The sequence below is a fragment of the Pipistrellus hanaki genome (assembly GCF_964339955.1).
Source record: "Pipistrellus hanaki genome assembly, chromosome: 2".
NCBI lineage: Eukaryota > Metazoa > Chordata > Mammalia > Chiroptera > Vespertilionidae > Pipistrellus > Pipistrellus hanaki.
In genome coordinates, this window is record NC_140504.1 from 74,699,374 (window position 1) to 74,713,654 (window position 14,281).

Sequence of the window (14,281 nt, forward strand, 5' to 3'; positions counted from 1 at the left end):
AATTCATGCACAGGGAATGTGTCCCTCAGCCTGGCCTGCACCCTCTCCAATCTGGGACCCCTTGGAGGATGTCTGTCTGACTGCCAGTTTAGGCCCGATCCTACAACTGCCCACCCCCCTGCCGGCCTGCTCACCCCCAACTGCACTCCCCTCCTGGCCTGATTGCCCCCAACTTCACTCCCCTCCCTGCCCGATCACCCTAACTGCCTCTGCCTCAGCCGCACCACCATGGCTTTGTCTGGAAGGACATCCAGAAGGTTTCCTGGAAGGTGTCCCAGTCTAATTAGCATATTACCCTTTTATTAGTATAGATATATATAGAGAAAAACTTTTAGGATATGTTGCATGGGTAAACAATAGTTGCTAATTAAATGAATAGTAGAGGCTACAGGAAACCTAAGATAGCTTATTGGTTTCCCTGTTCTCTGGCTCCCCTTTTTTTTTTTTTTTTTTTTTTTTTTTTTTTTTTTGGTTTGTTTCTTGTATTCCTTCGTGAACCATAGTGCATTTAAGCTTACTAGCTGAAATGCACTTAGATGAAACTTACAAGCTGCCATTACTTAAAGGAGACATACTATTGCCAAAGTTTGTAGTCGTTTCAAGAAAATTCCACTGCCTTGCTGGTTTGGCTCAGTGGTTGAGTGTTGACCCATGAACCAAGAGTCCATGGGTTCGATTCCCAGTTAGGGTGCATGCCTGGTTTGCAGACTCGATCCCCAGTAGGAGGTGTGCGATGATTCACTCTCATCACTGATGTTTATCTCTCCCTCTCCCTCTCCCTTCCTTTCTCTGCAATCAATAGAAATATTTTTAAAAAGAAAATGCCAATTTGGTAACCACTTCCTTTCATAGCAAGATCATAGAGCAAAGACTTTAAAGATCACTGACTGCCGCCTAGAGATTTTTGTGGTTTTTGGAATTGACATCAAATAAAAGATACTCTCTAACCTCATTGAAAGGAAACTTATCAGGCACCTAACCACAAATGCACACCTACCTCTATCTATGGACGTCAGAGATTCCTCCAGGACCAGAGGCAACCAACACCAGAAATAGACAGTTATCCTATGACATCAACAAGGCCTATGCACCTATGGATTAATATTGAACTCAGAATTCATTTTGTTATTATTGTTTTTTAAATATGTTTTTATTGTCTTTTATAGAGAGAGGAAAAGAGAGGGATAGAGAGATAGGAACATTAATGAGAGAGAAACATCATCAATCGGCTGCCTCCTGCATACCTCCCACTGGGGATGGAGCCTAACAACCCAGGAATGTGCCCAGACCTGGAATCAAACCAGTATCCTCTTGGTTCCTGGGTCAAAGTTCAACAGCTGAACCACACCGGCCATGCCAGAATCCATTTTGTTTGATTGCCTTCCTCTGTCTGCTAATGCTATTAGTCATAATTGTTACACTTGTTCTTTGCGTTTCTCTATATAATCCAACTTTATGATTAATCAACATGTGTAAAATAACTGTTAATAATACTGTTTTATAGTCTATGTAAATGTTATACTAGACACCAAGTATGAAAAAATGGGACAGCCCAACCGGCTGTTGAGCATCGACCTATCAACCAGGAGGTCATGGTTTGATTCCCAAACAGGGCAGATGCCAGAGTTGTGGGCTTGATCCCCAGTGTGGGGCATGCAAGAGACAGCTAATCAATGATTCTCTTGCATCACTGATGTTTCTCTCTCTCTCTCCCTCTCCCTTCCTCTCTGAAATCAATACAAATATATTTTTTAAATGTTAAAAAAAGAAAAAAATGGGACAAAAGGCAAAACTCGGATCATGATAGTTGACAATAATCCAGAGTGGTTTTTTACACACATACAGTGAAAGCCATAAGCTGACTGACTTCCATTTACCTGCCCTTCCCATTTGGGGAAAATCTGGCCTCAACACAGATCCCATGGTTACAGTATTGTGCCATCTCCAATGGTAAACAAGATAACATCAATACTGAAACTTCCTAGGAATGAGCCTTCCTAGCATTGTGAGTTCACACTGTCTGACCAAAAGGTTGGTCATCAACGCATCCTTCAGATTTACAAGCAAAAAGGGGAACTGTGGATAAAAGTAACCTCACAGGGTGATCTGAATAAATTCCTAACTCAACAGGTCATGTAGGATACTCATGCCCTTAGCCTATAACTTCCTTAGATAAAGGTTTTAAGCAAATCCCATTCACATTCTTGTGCAACCAGGATAACAAACCTTTGAAATATCAAATACCCCTCGAAGAGGGTATTAACCCTCATAACAATTTTTTAAATTTTATTTATTAATTTTTTAATTGATTTTTTAAAGAAAGGAAACGGGGGAGAGGGGAGAGAGAGAGAGAGAGAAACATCAACTTGTTCCTTGTATGTGCCCTGACCAGAGATCGAACCCTCAACCTTGGCATATTGGGACAATGCTCTAACCAACTATTGCTCCGCCAGGGCAACACTCATAGCATTTTGAAAGCACATATTGAATAATCTTGTTAACTATCCTATAATTTATTCCTCAACCTTCCTTTCTCCAATCTTCCTTACGCCCGCTCCTTAATTTCAAATGCATAAAAGAAGCTGACAAACTGTTATTCTCTGGAGCATTTTAGCTCCCCAGATGTCAGTTTTGCTCAAATAAACAAATAAGCTCTTATTTTTTCTATGTTTACCACTGCTTCCCTGGTATACTTATGTGTGTCTAATACATGTTAAGTAGTCAATGCCTATCTAACAGAGCAATGCCTTAAATTTTATTTTAGAAAATAATATTCACAACATAGTTAAGTAGAAAAAGCAAATTATAAAACAGTATTTTGTGATTTTCTGTTCTTTTAACATATAGATGGGCAAATTAGAAGGCTATAAAACAAAGTATTAATTTTTGCTCAGTTGAATTTTCTAATTTATCTGCAACAAGCTAGTTTTGCTTTAGAAATATTTCTAAATTCTTTACACTCAAAATAGTATCAGTGTCTTGTCCTTATACCCATCAATGCTCTAATCCTTTCAGTAGTTTATTTCGAAAGCTGGCTTAAGAGAAAAGGCAATAATATGAACTACTAACATGAATTTAATATGCTGATTTCCTAAGAAATTCCACATTTTTAAAATGCAATAGTTCAGGCACTCTCCCTCCCAGGAGCACACCCGTGCCTTTCTCTTACCCCTCTTCTTCCCCCTCCCTCACAGGCATACATCTCCTAAGGCAGTGTTTTTCAACCTTTTTGGGGCAAAGGCACACTTGTTTCATGAAAAAATCACGAGGCACACCACCATTAGAAAATGTTAAAAAATTTAACTCTGTGCCTATATTGACTATATATAAAGTAATTCTCTTGAATAGGAATCAAATAAACACAAAGAAAGTATTTTATAATTACTTTATTATGAAATATTAAGTAAACAAAATAGTGAAAAATTATAAAATTCTTGTCTTGTCTGCACCTACGGCACACCAGGCAACAAGGGACCCACCAAGGCTTGTGGCCAGGGGAGCAATGGGCAGCAGCAGCTCATCCCTAACCACCCAAACCTATCCCCAAGATCCCCTTTTTTATTTCTTAGTGAGGCAAAGCAGCTGGTTTTAGGTTTATTTCCCCACGTATTCTCTTCCCTGTCGCTTCGTAGGCCCTTCATTGTTTCATTATCCTAGCTTTAATAAATATCCTCTAAAAATCACTAAATAAGTAAATAAATAAATAAAAATAAAATGCAGTAATCTAACTTTATATGTATATTTTTGAACAATATATTTGTAGATAATGAGAGACATTTTTTTAAGTTAAAAATAAGGAAGGGGGCCTGGCCCTTGTGGCTCAGTTGGTTGGATTGTTGTACTGTATACTAAGGGATTGTGGGTTCAATTCCCGGCCAGGCACGTACCTGGGTTGTGGGTTTGATCCCCCCCACTGGCTCCAGTAGGGAGGCAACCTATTGATGTGTCTTTCACATCAATGTTTCTCTCTCTCTCTGCCTCCCCCTTCTTCCCTTCCTTCCATTCCTCGGGGAAAAAAAAAAAAATCGGATAAGAGGAGAAACCAAGATGGCAGCATAGGTAAATGCCTAACTGCAGCCTCACACAACAATTTCAAAAAAAAAAAAAAAATACAACTGAAAAACAAAAATCAATGGAAAAAATATCCTCAGGTGAGGATTAAAAAAGAAGACAGGGCGTCAATGGGGGGAAAAAGGGCATGTGTAATACTTTCAACAATAAAGATAAATTTAAAAAGGACAGAAAGCATATTTGCATAGATTCAAACGCTCTCTCCCAAGGTATCTATTTATTACAAAGGGAAGGAGTAATTTTACAATGAAGTAACCATGCAAACACCATCTTTGTTTTTGTTTTTTTAAATATTTTATTGATTTTTGTTTACAGAGAGTTAGAAATATCGATCAGCTGCCTCCTGCACACCTCCTACTGGGGATGTGCCCACAACCAAGGTATATGCTCTTGACTGAAATCGAACCTGGGACCTTTCAATCCATAGGTCAATGCTCTATTCACTGAGCCAAACCAGTAAATAAACTACTAACATGAATTTAATATGCTGATTTCCTAAGAAATCCACATTTTTAAAATGCAAGAGTTCAGGCACTCTCCCTCCCAGGAGCACACCCGTGCCTTTCTCTTACCCCTCTTCTTCCCCCTCCCCCGACTCGCCAAGGCTTGTGACCACACCCTGGCTGATATGGCCCAATTGGTTGGGCGTCCTCTTGTGTACCAAAGTGTTGCCAGCTCAATTCCTCGTCAGGGCACACAGAACCAGGTTGTGGGCTTGAACCCCAGTAGGGGGTGCACAAGAGGCAGCCTATCAATATCTCACTCTCACATCAATGTTTCAATCTCTCTCTCTCTCTCCCTCTCTCTCTCTCTCTCTCTCTCTCTCTCTCTCTCTCTCCCCCCCCCTCTTTTCCCCTCTCTCTCTAAATAAAATTTTAAAAAAGAAACCTAATTCCAAAGATCTGAAGTAAGCCAAGGTAGAAATAAAGTATCTAAAGTCATGCTCTTGTGTGGTCTTAGAAGGTTCTCTTGATTCCCTCTGGTAGCCTTCCTTATTCCACAAAAATGTACCAAATTAAAGTTCTCTGTGCCAAAGAAAAGCCTTCTGTGTATAATTTGAAATGCTTCAGAGAAAAGCCTTTAATAAGTTATCCTAATATATAAAAATCCTGGGTCCGTAACGACTGCAGGCTGACCAGACGCCAGGCTAGGGAGCTGAGGGAGCTGGGGCTGTGATCCCCTGGCCGCCAGTGGTGGCTGGGAGGAGGGAGCTGTGGGCCCAAAGGACCAAAGGACCGGTGCGGCTCTCACAGTGTGACAGGGCGGGACGGCGGGGGCTGAGGAGCCTCGGGGGCAGAGGCAGTGGCAGTGAGCGTGGAGCTTCGCGGGGCAGTGAGATAGAGGAGAGGCATGGGGTGGGGGCGGGGAGCATGGAGCTTCGCGGGGCTGCTAAGGCAGAAGAGCGTCAGGAGCATGGGCAGCAGAGACAGAGGAGCCTTGCCGGGTGGGGGCTGTTAACCTGGAGCTTCATGGGGCAGGGGCCACGGAGGTGGAGGAGTGACACTGGACAGCAGACGTGACCCTGATTGTAGCTAGGCCTAGGGAATCGGCTCGATTTAATCATGTGCAGGGCTACTAGTTATAACATAAATCAGGGTTTCAACTACATTTAAATCACAAAATTCTAGAGGAGAAAAAGACTATCTTTCTAAAAATAAATACTTATATTTCTAAAGATAAATACTTCATTTTGCTTGTTTTGCTACTCTTGGCTGAAGGAAGGAAGGAAGGAAGGAAGGAAGGAAGGAAGGAAGGAAGGAAGGAAGGAAGGGAAAATGTTTAAAAAGACTTTACAGACAGCTAATCCTCACAGCCAATTGGCCTGGAGGTCAGTTCCTCCCAGTGATACCAACAACAATCAAGACTTAATTACAACAAGGCTGTACCCACAGCCCACAAAAGGGGGCACCAAAAGTGTCCACCTCAGGTAACTGGGAGACTGACCCACTGAACCATATAGGACACCTTAGCACTCAAAGCCACCCTACCAACTCAGGGAAGCTGTGAAAAAGCCGAGACAAGAAAACAGATCACAAACAAAAGAAATGGAGGACAAAAAGCGACTGGATATAGAATTCAAAACCACGCTTATAAGATTTTTCAAGAATCTCCTAGAAAAGGCCGATAAAATAAACGAGACCTATGAGGATATGAAAAGAGATCAAATAGAAATAAAGAATACATTGTCAGAAATTGCCGAAACCGGTTTGGCTCAGTGGATAGAGCATCGGCTTAGGGACTGAAAGGTCCCAGGTTCAATTCCGGTCAAGGGCATGTGCCTTGGTTGCGGGCATATCCCCATTGGGGGGTGTGCAAGAGACAGCTGATCGATGACTCTCTCTCATCGATGTTTCTAACTCTCTATCTCCCTTCCTCTCTGTACAAAATCAATAAAATATATTTAAATAAATAGATAAATAAATAATATTATACAGAGTCCTAAAAACAGAAATGGAAGATCGCAAGAATCAAGTCAAAGATTTGGAACATTAAAGAGCCAGAAGACACTCCTCCACAGAAGCAAGAAGACAAGAGAATCCAGAAAGTTGAAAATAATGTAAGAAACCTCTGGGACAACTTCAAGCGAACCAACATCAGAATTATGGGGGTCCCAGAAGATGACAGAGAACAAGATACCGAAAACATATTGAAAGAAATAGTGAAAGAAAACTCCCCCCTCCTGGTGAAAGAATTAGACTTACAAGTCCAGGAAGCGCACAGAACCCCAAACAAAAGGAATCCAAAGAGGACCACACCAAGACACATCATAATTAAAATTCCAAGAGCAAAAGACAAAGAGAGAATATTAAAAGCATCAAGAGCAAAGCAGGTAGTTACCTATAAAGGAGCACCCATACGATTGTCAGCTGATTTCTCAACAGAAACCATGCAGGCCAGACGGGAATGGCAAGAAATATTCAAGGTGATGAGTAGCAAAAACCTCCAGCCAAAAATCCTCTACCCAGCAAAGCTATCACTCAGAATCGAAGGCCAGATAAAGAGCTTCACTAATAAAAAAAAAAGCTAAAGGAGTGCATCACCGCCAAACCAGAATTATATGAATTGCTGAAGGGGGTTCTTTAGGAAGAGGAAGAAAATAAAGATAAAAAATTATGAACAACAAATACATAACTATCAACAAGTGAATCTAAAAACCAAGGGAATTAAAAAATCTGATGAATAATATTAACTGGTGAATATAATAGAATCAGAGGTATGGAAGGGGAGTGAACTGATGATTCTCGGAGTGGGGGGTATGCGGGAAGAGACTGAACATAAACTGTACACCTATGGATGAGGACAAAGAGGGGTGGGGAAAGGGCAGAGGGTGGGGTGGGAACCTGGTAGAGGGGAGCAATGGAGGGGGGGGAAAATGAGGAAGGAAAAAAAAAGGACATTACAAATAGAAATTTCAGTACATAACTTGAGTATAACTCTTAGACACTTACAGTATTAGAGTGAGTGAGGCACTCTAATACATTCAGTCATCAAAAAAATACTCTTTTATGTTTTACATAAAATCTATAATGAGGCCTGGAAAAAAATTACAATGATTTCAAACAAGGCTGGTCCCATAGAAGGTTTCCTGGCTAACCCTCTGTTAATTAGGATACACCATTCTCATAAAAACACTAATTAGTTACAGTTTTACATTATTTTCTTTAAATTTTTATTTAAAAGACAAATACCAAAATACTTTCAATATTAGTAACTCTAAAGATAATGAACAGGTTAAAAGGAAAACTCAGGCATACCTTATGTAACTCAGAAGATGAAGTCTTTTTCCTTTTTCCTTCTGTGACAATTTCTACAAAGACATGGTAAAAGTTATCATTTAATATCTAAATAAGACAAACAATATAATAAAAAATCCTTTCACAGCCATCCTTTGCTTTAAACTAACTTCTTGATAGATTTAGAATTTATATTTATACATTTTACAAAACCTGATGAACTAAAAACACAACGGTCAAAAAATAATAAAAAGAGTAGCAGATTCTCACAAAATGTCTCCATTAAACATTTTGTGAGAATCTGCCGAAACCGGTTTGGTTCAGTGGATGGAGCGTCAGTCTGCGGACTGAAGGGTCCCAGGTTTGATTCTGGACAAGGGCATGTACATTGGTTGCGGGCACATTCCTGGTGGGGGGTGTGCAGGAGGCAGCTGATCGATGTTCCTCTCTCATCGATGTTTCTAACTCTCTATCCCTCTCTGTTCCTCTCTGTAAAAAAATCAATAAAATATATTTTTTTAAATAAATAAATAAAATGGGGACTCAAAAGAACTGTTGATCCAAAAAGGAACTCACTACAGACTGATTCATTTGCCTCTCAGCATAACCATTATGGCTTGTCTCAGTTTCGGTCCTTCTAAGGGAATTCCTTATATCATACGATCTAACGCATCTAGGGGAAATAATGAACAACATAAATTGATGAACAGAAACAGACCTGGAGACAGAGAAGCAGCTATCAGACTGTCAAACCTCAGAGGGAAGGTAGGGGAGGGTGGGGGCAAAAGGGAGAGATCAACCAAAGGACTTGTGTGCATGCATATAAGCTTAACCAGAGGTCATGGACAACAGGGGGTGGGCATACATGGGGAAGGGTTTGGGATGGGAATGTGGGGATGAGGATAATTATGTCATACCATAATCAATAAAGAAATTAAAAAATAAATAAATTTAATACAATTTTTTTCAATATGTTTTTAAAAGGAATATCAATTGCTTGAATTACAATTTATAGATTATTATTCCAAGACTAATTCATTGAGTTAAAAGTGCTTCTATATTGTTTTGTGGCATGTTACCCTATTTCTTTAATTAATACTACTGTGACTTCCCAAAATTTTAGGTGTTTTTATAATAGAGTTGCTCCATCTTATATTAGGTTGGTTTTTGGATCATTTTAACAAATATATGATGTGCTTCTTGTAGTAAAGCACAGTGCTCAAGGGTACAGATTTTAAAGCCAGACAACCTAAAATTATATCTTGCTTACTAGCTGTCACTACTCTAAAACTCGGTTTCTCATCTTTAATACAGGGCAGGGTAGCCAGCTTTTTTTTTTTTTTTTTTTTTTTAAGAGAGAGAGAGAGGAAGGTAGAGAGAGAGAGATGTCAATCAGCTGCCTCCAACATGCACCCCACTTTTTGGTGTGCAGGACAACACTCCAATCAAGCTATATCAGCCAGCCTCCTAAATTAACGAGGACTCGCATTAATCTTACCCATCTGGGAGGCAGGTAAGACAACAAAGTGCCAGTCTAGATCTGGGGCTACTCAATCCTTCCCATAACCCAGTGGTCAGCAAACTCATTAGTCAACACAGCCAAATATCAACAGTACGATGACTGACATTTCTTTTGAGAGCCAAATTTTTTAAACTTAAACTTCTACCGCCACTTCTTCAAAATAGACTCGCCCAGGCCATGGTATTTTGTGGAAGAGCCACACTCAAGGGGCCAAAGAGCCGCATGTAGCTCGAGAGCTGCAGTTTGCCGACCCATTTCCTGTGTTACCCTAGCCACTGATTTACTTTTCAATCCTCTGCCTTCTATCATCAGGCCTAGGGATCACAGTATTCACCATCCCAGACACCAATCTCTACAGCCTTGCATCTCTTATGTATTCAACTCTACCCTTTCATCTACCTTCCTCTCTATCTCTTCTCTAACCCATTAAATTCCTTTCCAGAGTAATACAATTTCCTTAAATTCTGAATCTTCTTGAACATTTCCTCCACCTTAGTTTAACTGAAACCTAGATTTTTATTGACTAGAATATTTTTTTTAATATATTGATATTTTATTGTTTTTTTACAGAGAGGAAGGGAGAGAGTTAGAAACATCGATGAGAGAGAAACATCTATCAGCTGCCTCTTGCAAACCGCCAACTGGGGATGTGCCTGCAATCAAGGTACATGCCCTTGACCGGAATCAAACCCGGGACCCTTCAGACCGCAGGCTGATGCTTGGCTATCCACTGAGCCAAACCGGTTTAGACTATTTTTCAAGACACTCTCTCAAGAAGCTTTTTTCCCACTTACAAAATTATAAGTTAACAATTTACTCCCCCAATCTCCACTTCCAATAAATATTCTGTCTTTATTGCAATGATCCCCTTTTTTTATTCCCATAAATTAGATATAATTCTTTACCCATACTTGTGATCTCCATGTACTGAACCAAGACCAACACTCTAACATTCCAAGAATAGTCTGATCCTTGATTCATAATTTTCCTATCATTACAATCTACCATCATTCTGAATCTCTAGCACTTCTATCAATGAACTCAGTCAATACAAAGGACTGACCTTAATATACTCTAACAAACTTCCTCTACATGTCCCCATTTCAGAAACATACATTCATGAATGGATTTAAGGAATAGTGTTGTACCTTTCAAGTTCTCAAATGAGAACCTCTAATTCTACAACATAATGTCCTCTGCCCCTTCCATTTCCTCACTCACACTAAACCCATTTTTGCCCCCACATCTTGTCATACCCTTTAACCCTAATTAAAACTAAATTCACTGGGGACAGCTAGGGAGAGGTCAATGGGGGGGGGGCGGGGGGGGGGAAAGAAGACTTATGTAAAATAAGAAGACTTATGTAAAACAATGAAGAATTTTTTAAAAAAACTAAATTCACTTTTCTTCCAAATTCCTCTTCCTACCTAGACTACTTAGCACTGCTGAAGAAAGACACATAATTATAAGAACTGCAGCTATTACTATTACACATGCAAACTTGTTTTAACAAAGATGTTTAAGTTACTTAATAGTTCATATATTTACCCCTAATTGACCTCTTACTCTATTTTGAGCTCCCAATACTTGAAAGTCTCTTTCTCAAAAGATGATTTTGCTCCCTATTTCCCGAGGTCCTCAAGCATGTCAAACTCACGGCCAGCGGCATGCCCCATTTAAATAAGAGGTGTACATTCCCCTGGCCAGGAGTTTTGACATGCTTGCATGAAACTGGGGAAGGAGGGAAGTTTAAAAATCAAGCAAGTTTGAAAATCACTGCATGCTCAGTCATCTCTTGGAGAAGCACAATGTATATATAATAGCATAGCAAACACCCTGTGAAATCCTGAAATAAATCGTTTTCTTGTCAAACATAATTGTCCATGGAGTCTCCTTTTTCCCAGGTAGGCTCACTAATGTCCTGTGACAGTAGAAGAGGTTGAAATTATACATTTGAGGTCAGGAAGACCAGACTTTGATTCCTGGCTCTGCTTCTTACTGTTGCTTATAGGTTGCTTACCCTCCCTAAGTCCCAATCTGCTCATCTGTAAATTAGAATTAATAACTACCTTATAAGACGTTAGAAAGAATGAAAGTTTGTAAAATTTTTAATATACTGCTTAGTACCTAAGTCCAAAAAAATTTTTTTAATTTAAAAAAACCATATATAGCTCTGGCTAGGTATCTTAGTTGGTTAGAATGTCATCCCAATAAGTCAAGGTTGTGTGCTCCATATCTCAAGGCACATACAAGAAGCAACCAATGAATGCATAAATAAGTGGAACAACAAATCTATGTTTCTTTCTCTCTCTCCCCCCTAAAAAATAAAAATAAAAACATGTACACTTAATTCAAAAAAGAATGAACAAATGAAGAATGTTGTCTGAAGCAACAAGTTGAAAACCTGAAGTTTAAACTTTCCTGTTTTAATTCAAAAACCCATTTATGAATTTTTTTTTAAATATATATTTTATTGATATTTTACAGAGAGGAGGAAGGGAAAGAGAGAAAGAGAGCTAGAAACATGATAGAGAAACATCGACCAGCTGCCTCTTGCACAACCCCTATTGGGGATGTGCCCGCAACTAATGTACATGCCCTTGACCGGAATCGAACCTGGGACCTTTCAGTCCGCAGACCGACGCTCTACCACTGAGCCAAACCGGTTTCAGCTATGAATTGTTTTGTAACTCTAATATGTTTACATTTTTTTGTTGTTGTTAAATGGTCATTCTACCTTGAATGATCCATAAATTTAATTATTATTTCATTCAACTGTCAGGAAACCTGTCTCTGGTGTCAAATTTTTTTTTAATCTGTCCCCAACTAATTTACTGCTTTTGGTACACTGTGAACTTGGAAATAATAGAGTTTTTGCAATAATTCTTTTTTGTTTATGAATAATTTTAAAATACAGATTCAATGTACTCTGAAGAAAAGCTTGAGAAAATTCTCATGAGCGAATTTTAAACAAGGTAATAACTACCCCTCAAGTTGTGTTAGGAAGGACACAAATGACATCACATGAACAGTGTGCATTTTCCTAATGTATCCATTTTATTTGTAGGTTTTAGGGGAGGAAGAAAGTACTTTAAAAGAAATACTATGATCTATTGGAGGCATACACACTTTTCTCTATATCCATATATGTATTTTCATATGCAAAGAATATCTCTAAAATACACACACACACACACACACACACACACACAATACTGGTTGCTTATGAAAGGAATTTCAGATTTTCAACTGCTTCAGGCAATGTCCCAGCGATCTGGGTTCACTCTCCATTGCAGTTAAGAACAGAAAGAAAAAAAAAGTTTTGAGATTAAGATACACTGCCACCAGGGAATTCTTAAATACATTTGGAATCATTAAAGCCATCTCTGCAAAAATAAAAGGTAGAATAAAAAAAGAGAGAGAGAAAACAAAACAAAATAACTGATTCATCAGATGTTAGTTTGCGTTGTAGTACCCAAGACTGAAGATAGTCATTCACACCGTGAAGCATCATCCCAGGCCGGGTAGCTCAGTTCCTCAAACAGTCAAGATTGAGGGTTCAATACCCAGTCAGGTCGGGGCACATACAATAAACAACAAAAATCGCTTTCTCCTCTCTCAAAGATAAACAAACCGTAAAGCAACTTCAAAAACAAAGACATGCTGAGAATAAAAGCACACGACTTTTTCATCGCTTTTAGGAGCAAGAGGAGCCTGGAAAAGTAAGGCTACTTAAGCGGGCCAGTGCAGAAGAAGGACAACGTGTTGCAGCATTCATCTGACGAATTAAGAGTCAATGGCTACATATTTACAAGGCACCAACCCTTTCTCACCTTTAACACGAATTAAGCAAATCAATGAAAAGCATATCAAGATCCTCCCACACCCCCCCCCCAAAAAAAAAAAACTGTAGTATAAATAGATACTTCAGTTCAGTCCAATTATTGAAAGTTTGGCCTGGGAAGAGTAAAATAGTCCAGATCGTTCTTACAATATAGAAACTGTAAACATTCCATAGCTGCCTTTAGGATTGGTGTATTGTGCAAAAGTTATTATTACTGGGTACAGAAATCGAATTGGCAAGAACAAACTATATGAAACTCTGTAAGAAGCTGCTATACTTCTGGGATACCAAAGCAAAAGAGGGATATTCTACTGAGATAAAAATGTCATGCTAATCTTTCTGATGTGTGCATTAACTTTATTTAAAAAAGAATACCTGAGGTATCAAGCTAAAAAAAGAAAAAGTCCATGGCCAGCCCCGCCGCTCCACTCCCGCAGCCGCCGCTGCTGCCCACACGGAAGGAAGAAGCAGAAGAAAGACCCGAGGAACCGAGGGAAGCGGCGCGCGGCGAAACGAAACTGGAACCCGGGAGGAAGGACGGGGAAGGCGTGGCAGGACCGCGGCCAGCCGACGGGGATCTGCGGGCGCTGAGGCTGCAGCAGGGAGCTCCCGACCGGAGGCAGGAATGAAAGGGCGTCAGGGGGAAGCTCGGTGACAGCTCGGGGCCGGTGTAGGACCGGCCGGGGCGCGGGCGACCTCGGGGTCTTCCATTGTGCGCGCCCCTCCGCTCCCTCCGCTCCCTCCTGTCCCCTCCCCTCTCTCCCTCCCTCCCCGCCCCCGCCGAGCGGGAGCCCTCCGGGCTCCGGGCCGCAGCCCCACGGCCGGGCCTCCCCGCCGCCCCGGGAGGCGATAATCCGCTCAGCCCTCCCCCAGCCCGTCCTCACCCGGAGAAGATCGGCGCCGCCCGGCCTTCCTCCTGTCCATCTTCTCCGCCCGCGGCTGTAGTCGCAGTTGCAGCGGCTGTCACCTCAAGACCCCTCCGCTGGGGGAGGGGGGAAGGGGAGGGGGGGGGACAGGAAAGTGTCCACCGCGCTTGCGCAAGAGTCGGCGTGTGCCCTCAGACCGGAAGTCATCCGTGCCTCCCACCTCCACCCGGAAGTTACTTCCCGG

The 14,281-nt window shown here is 40.8% G+C and overlaps 1 protein-coding gene across 9 annotated transcripts in view; it reads right to left on the bottom strand.

The window, feature by feature from the left end:
• Positions 1 to 14,209, bottom strand: part of SENP7 (SUMO specific peptidase 7) — a 143,378-nt gene extending 129,169 nt beyond the window's left edge. For 6 of the 9 annotated variants that reach the window (XM_084875450.1, XM_084875446.1, XM_084875447.1 and 3 more), the window contains exons 1-2: positions 14,056 to 14,170; positions 7,827 to 7,879 (exon numbers count right to left, since the gene is read on the bottom strand). In XM_084875450.1, the coding sequence (XP_084731576.1) occupies positions 7,827 to 7,879; positions 14,056 to 14,095 (93 nt within the window). In that variant the 5' untranslated portion in view covers positions 14,096 to 14,170. Of the gene's footprint in view, positions 1 to 7,826; positions 7,880 to 13,546; positions 13,965 to 14,055 lie in introns of those variants that run through there. The other 3 variants (XM_084875444.1, XM_084875448.1, XM_084875449.1) reach the window with 3 other exon arrangements.
• Between the last annotated feature and the right edge of the window lie 72 nt (positions 14,210 to 14,281).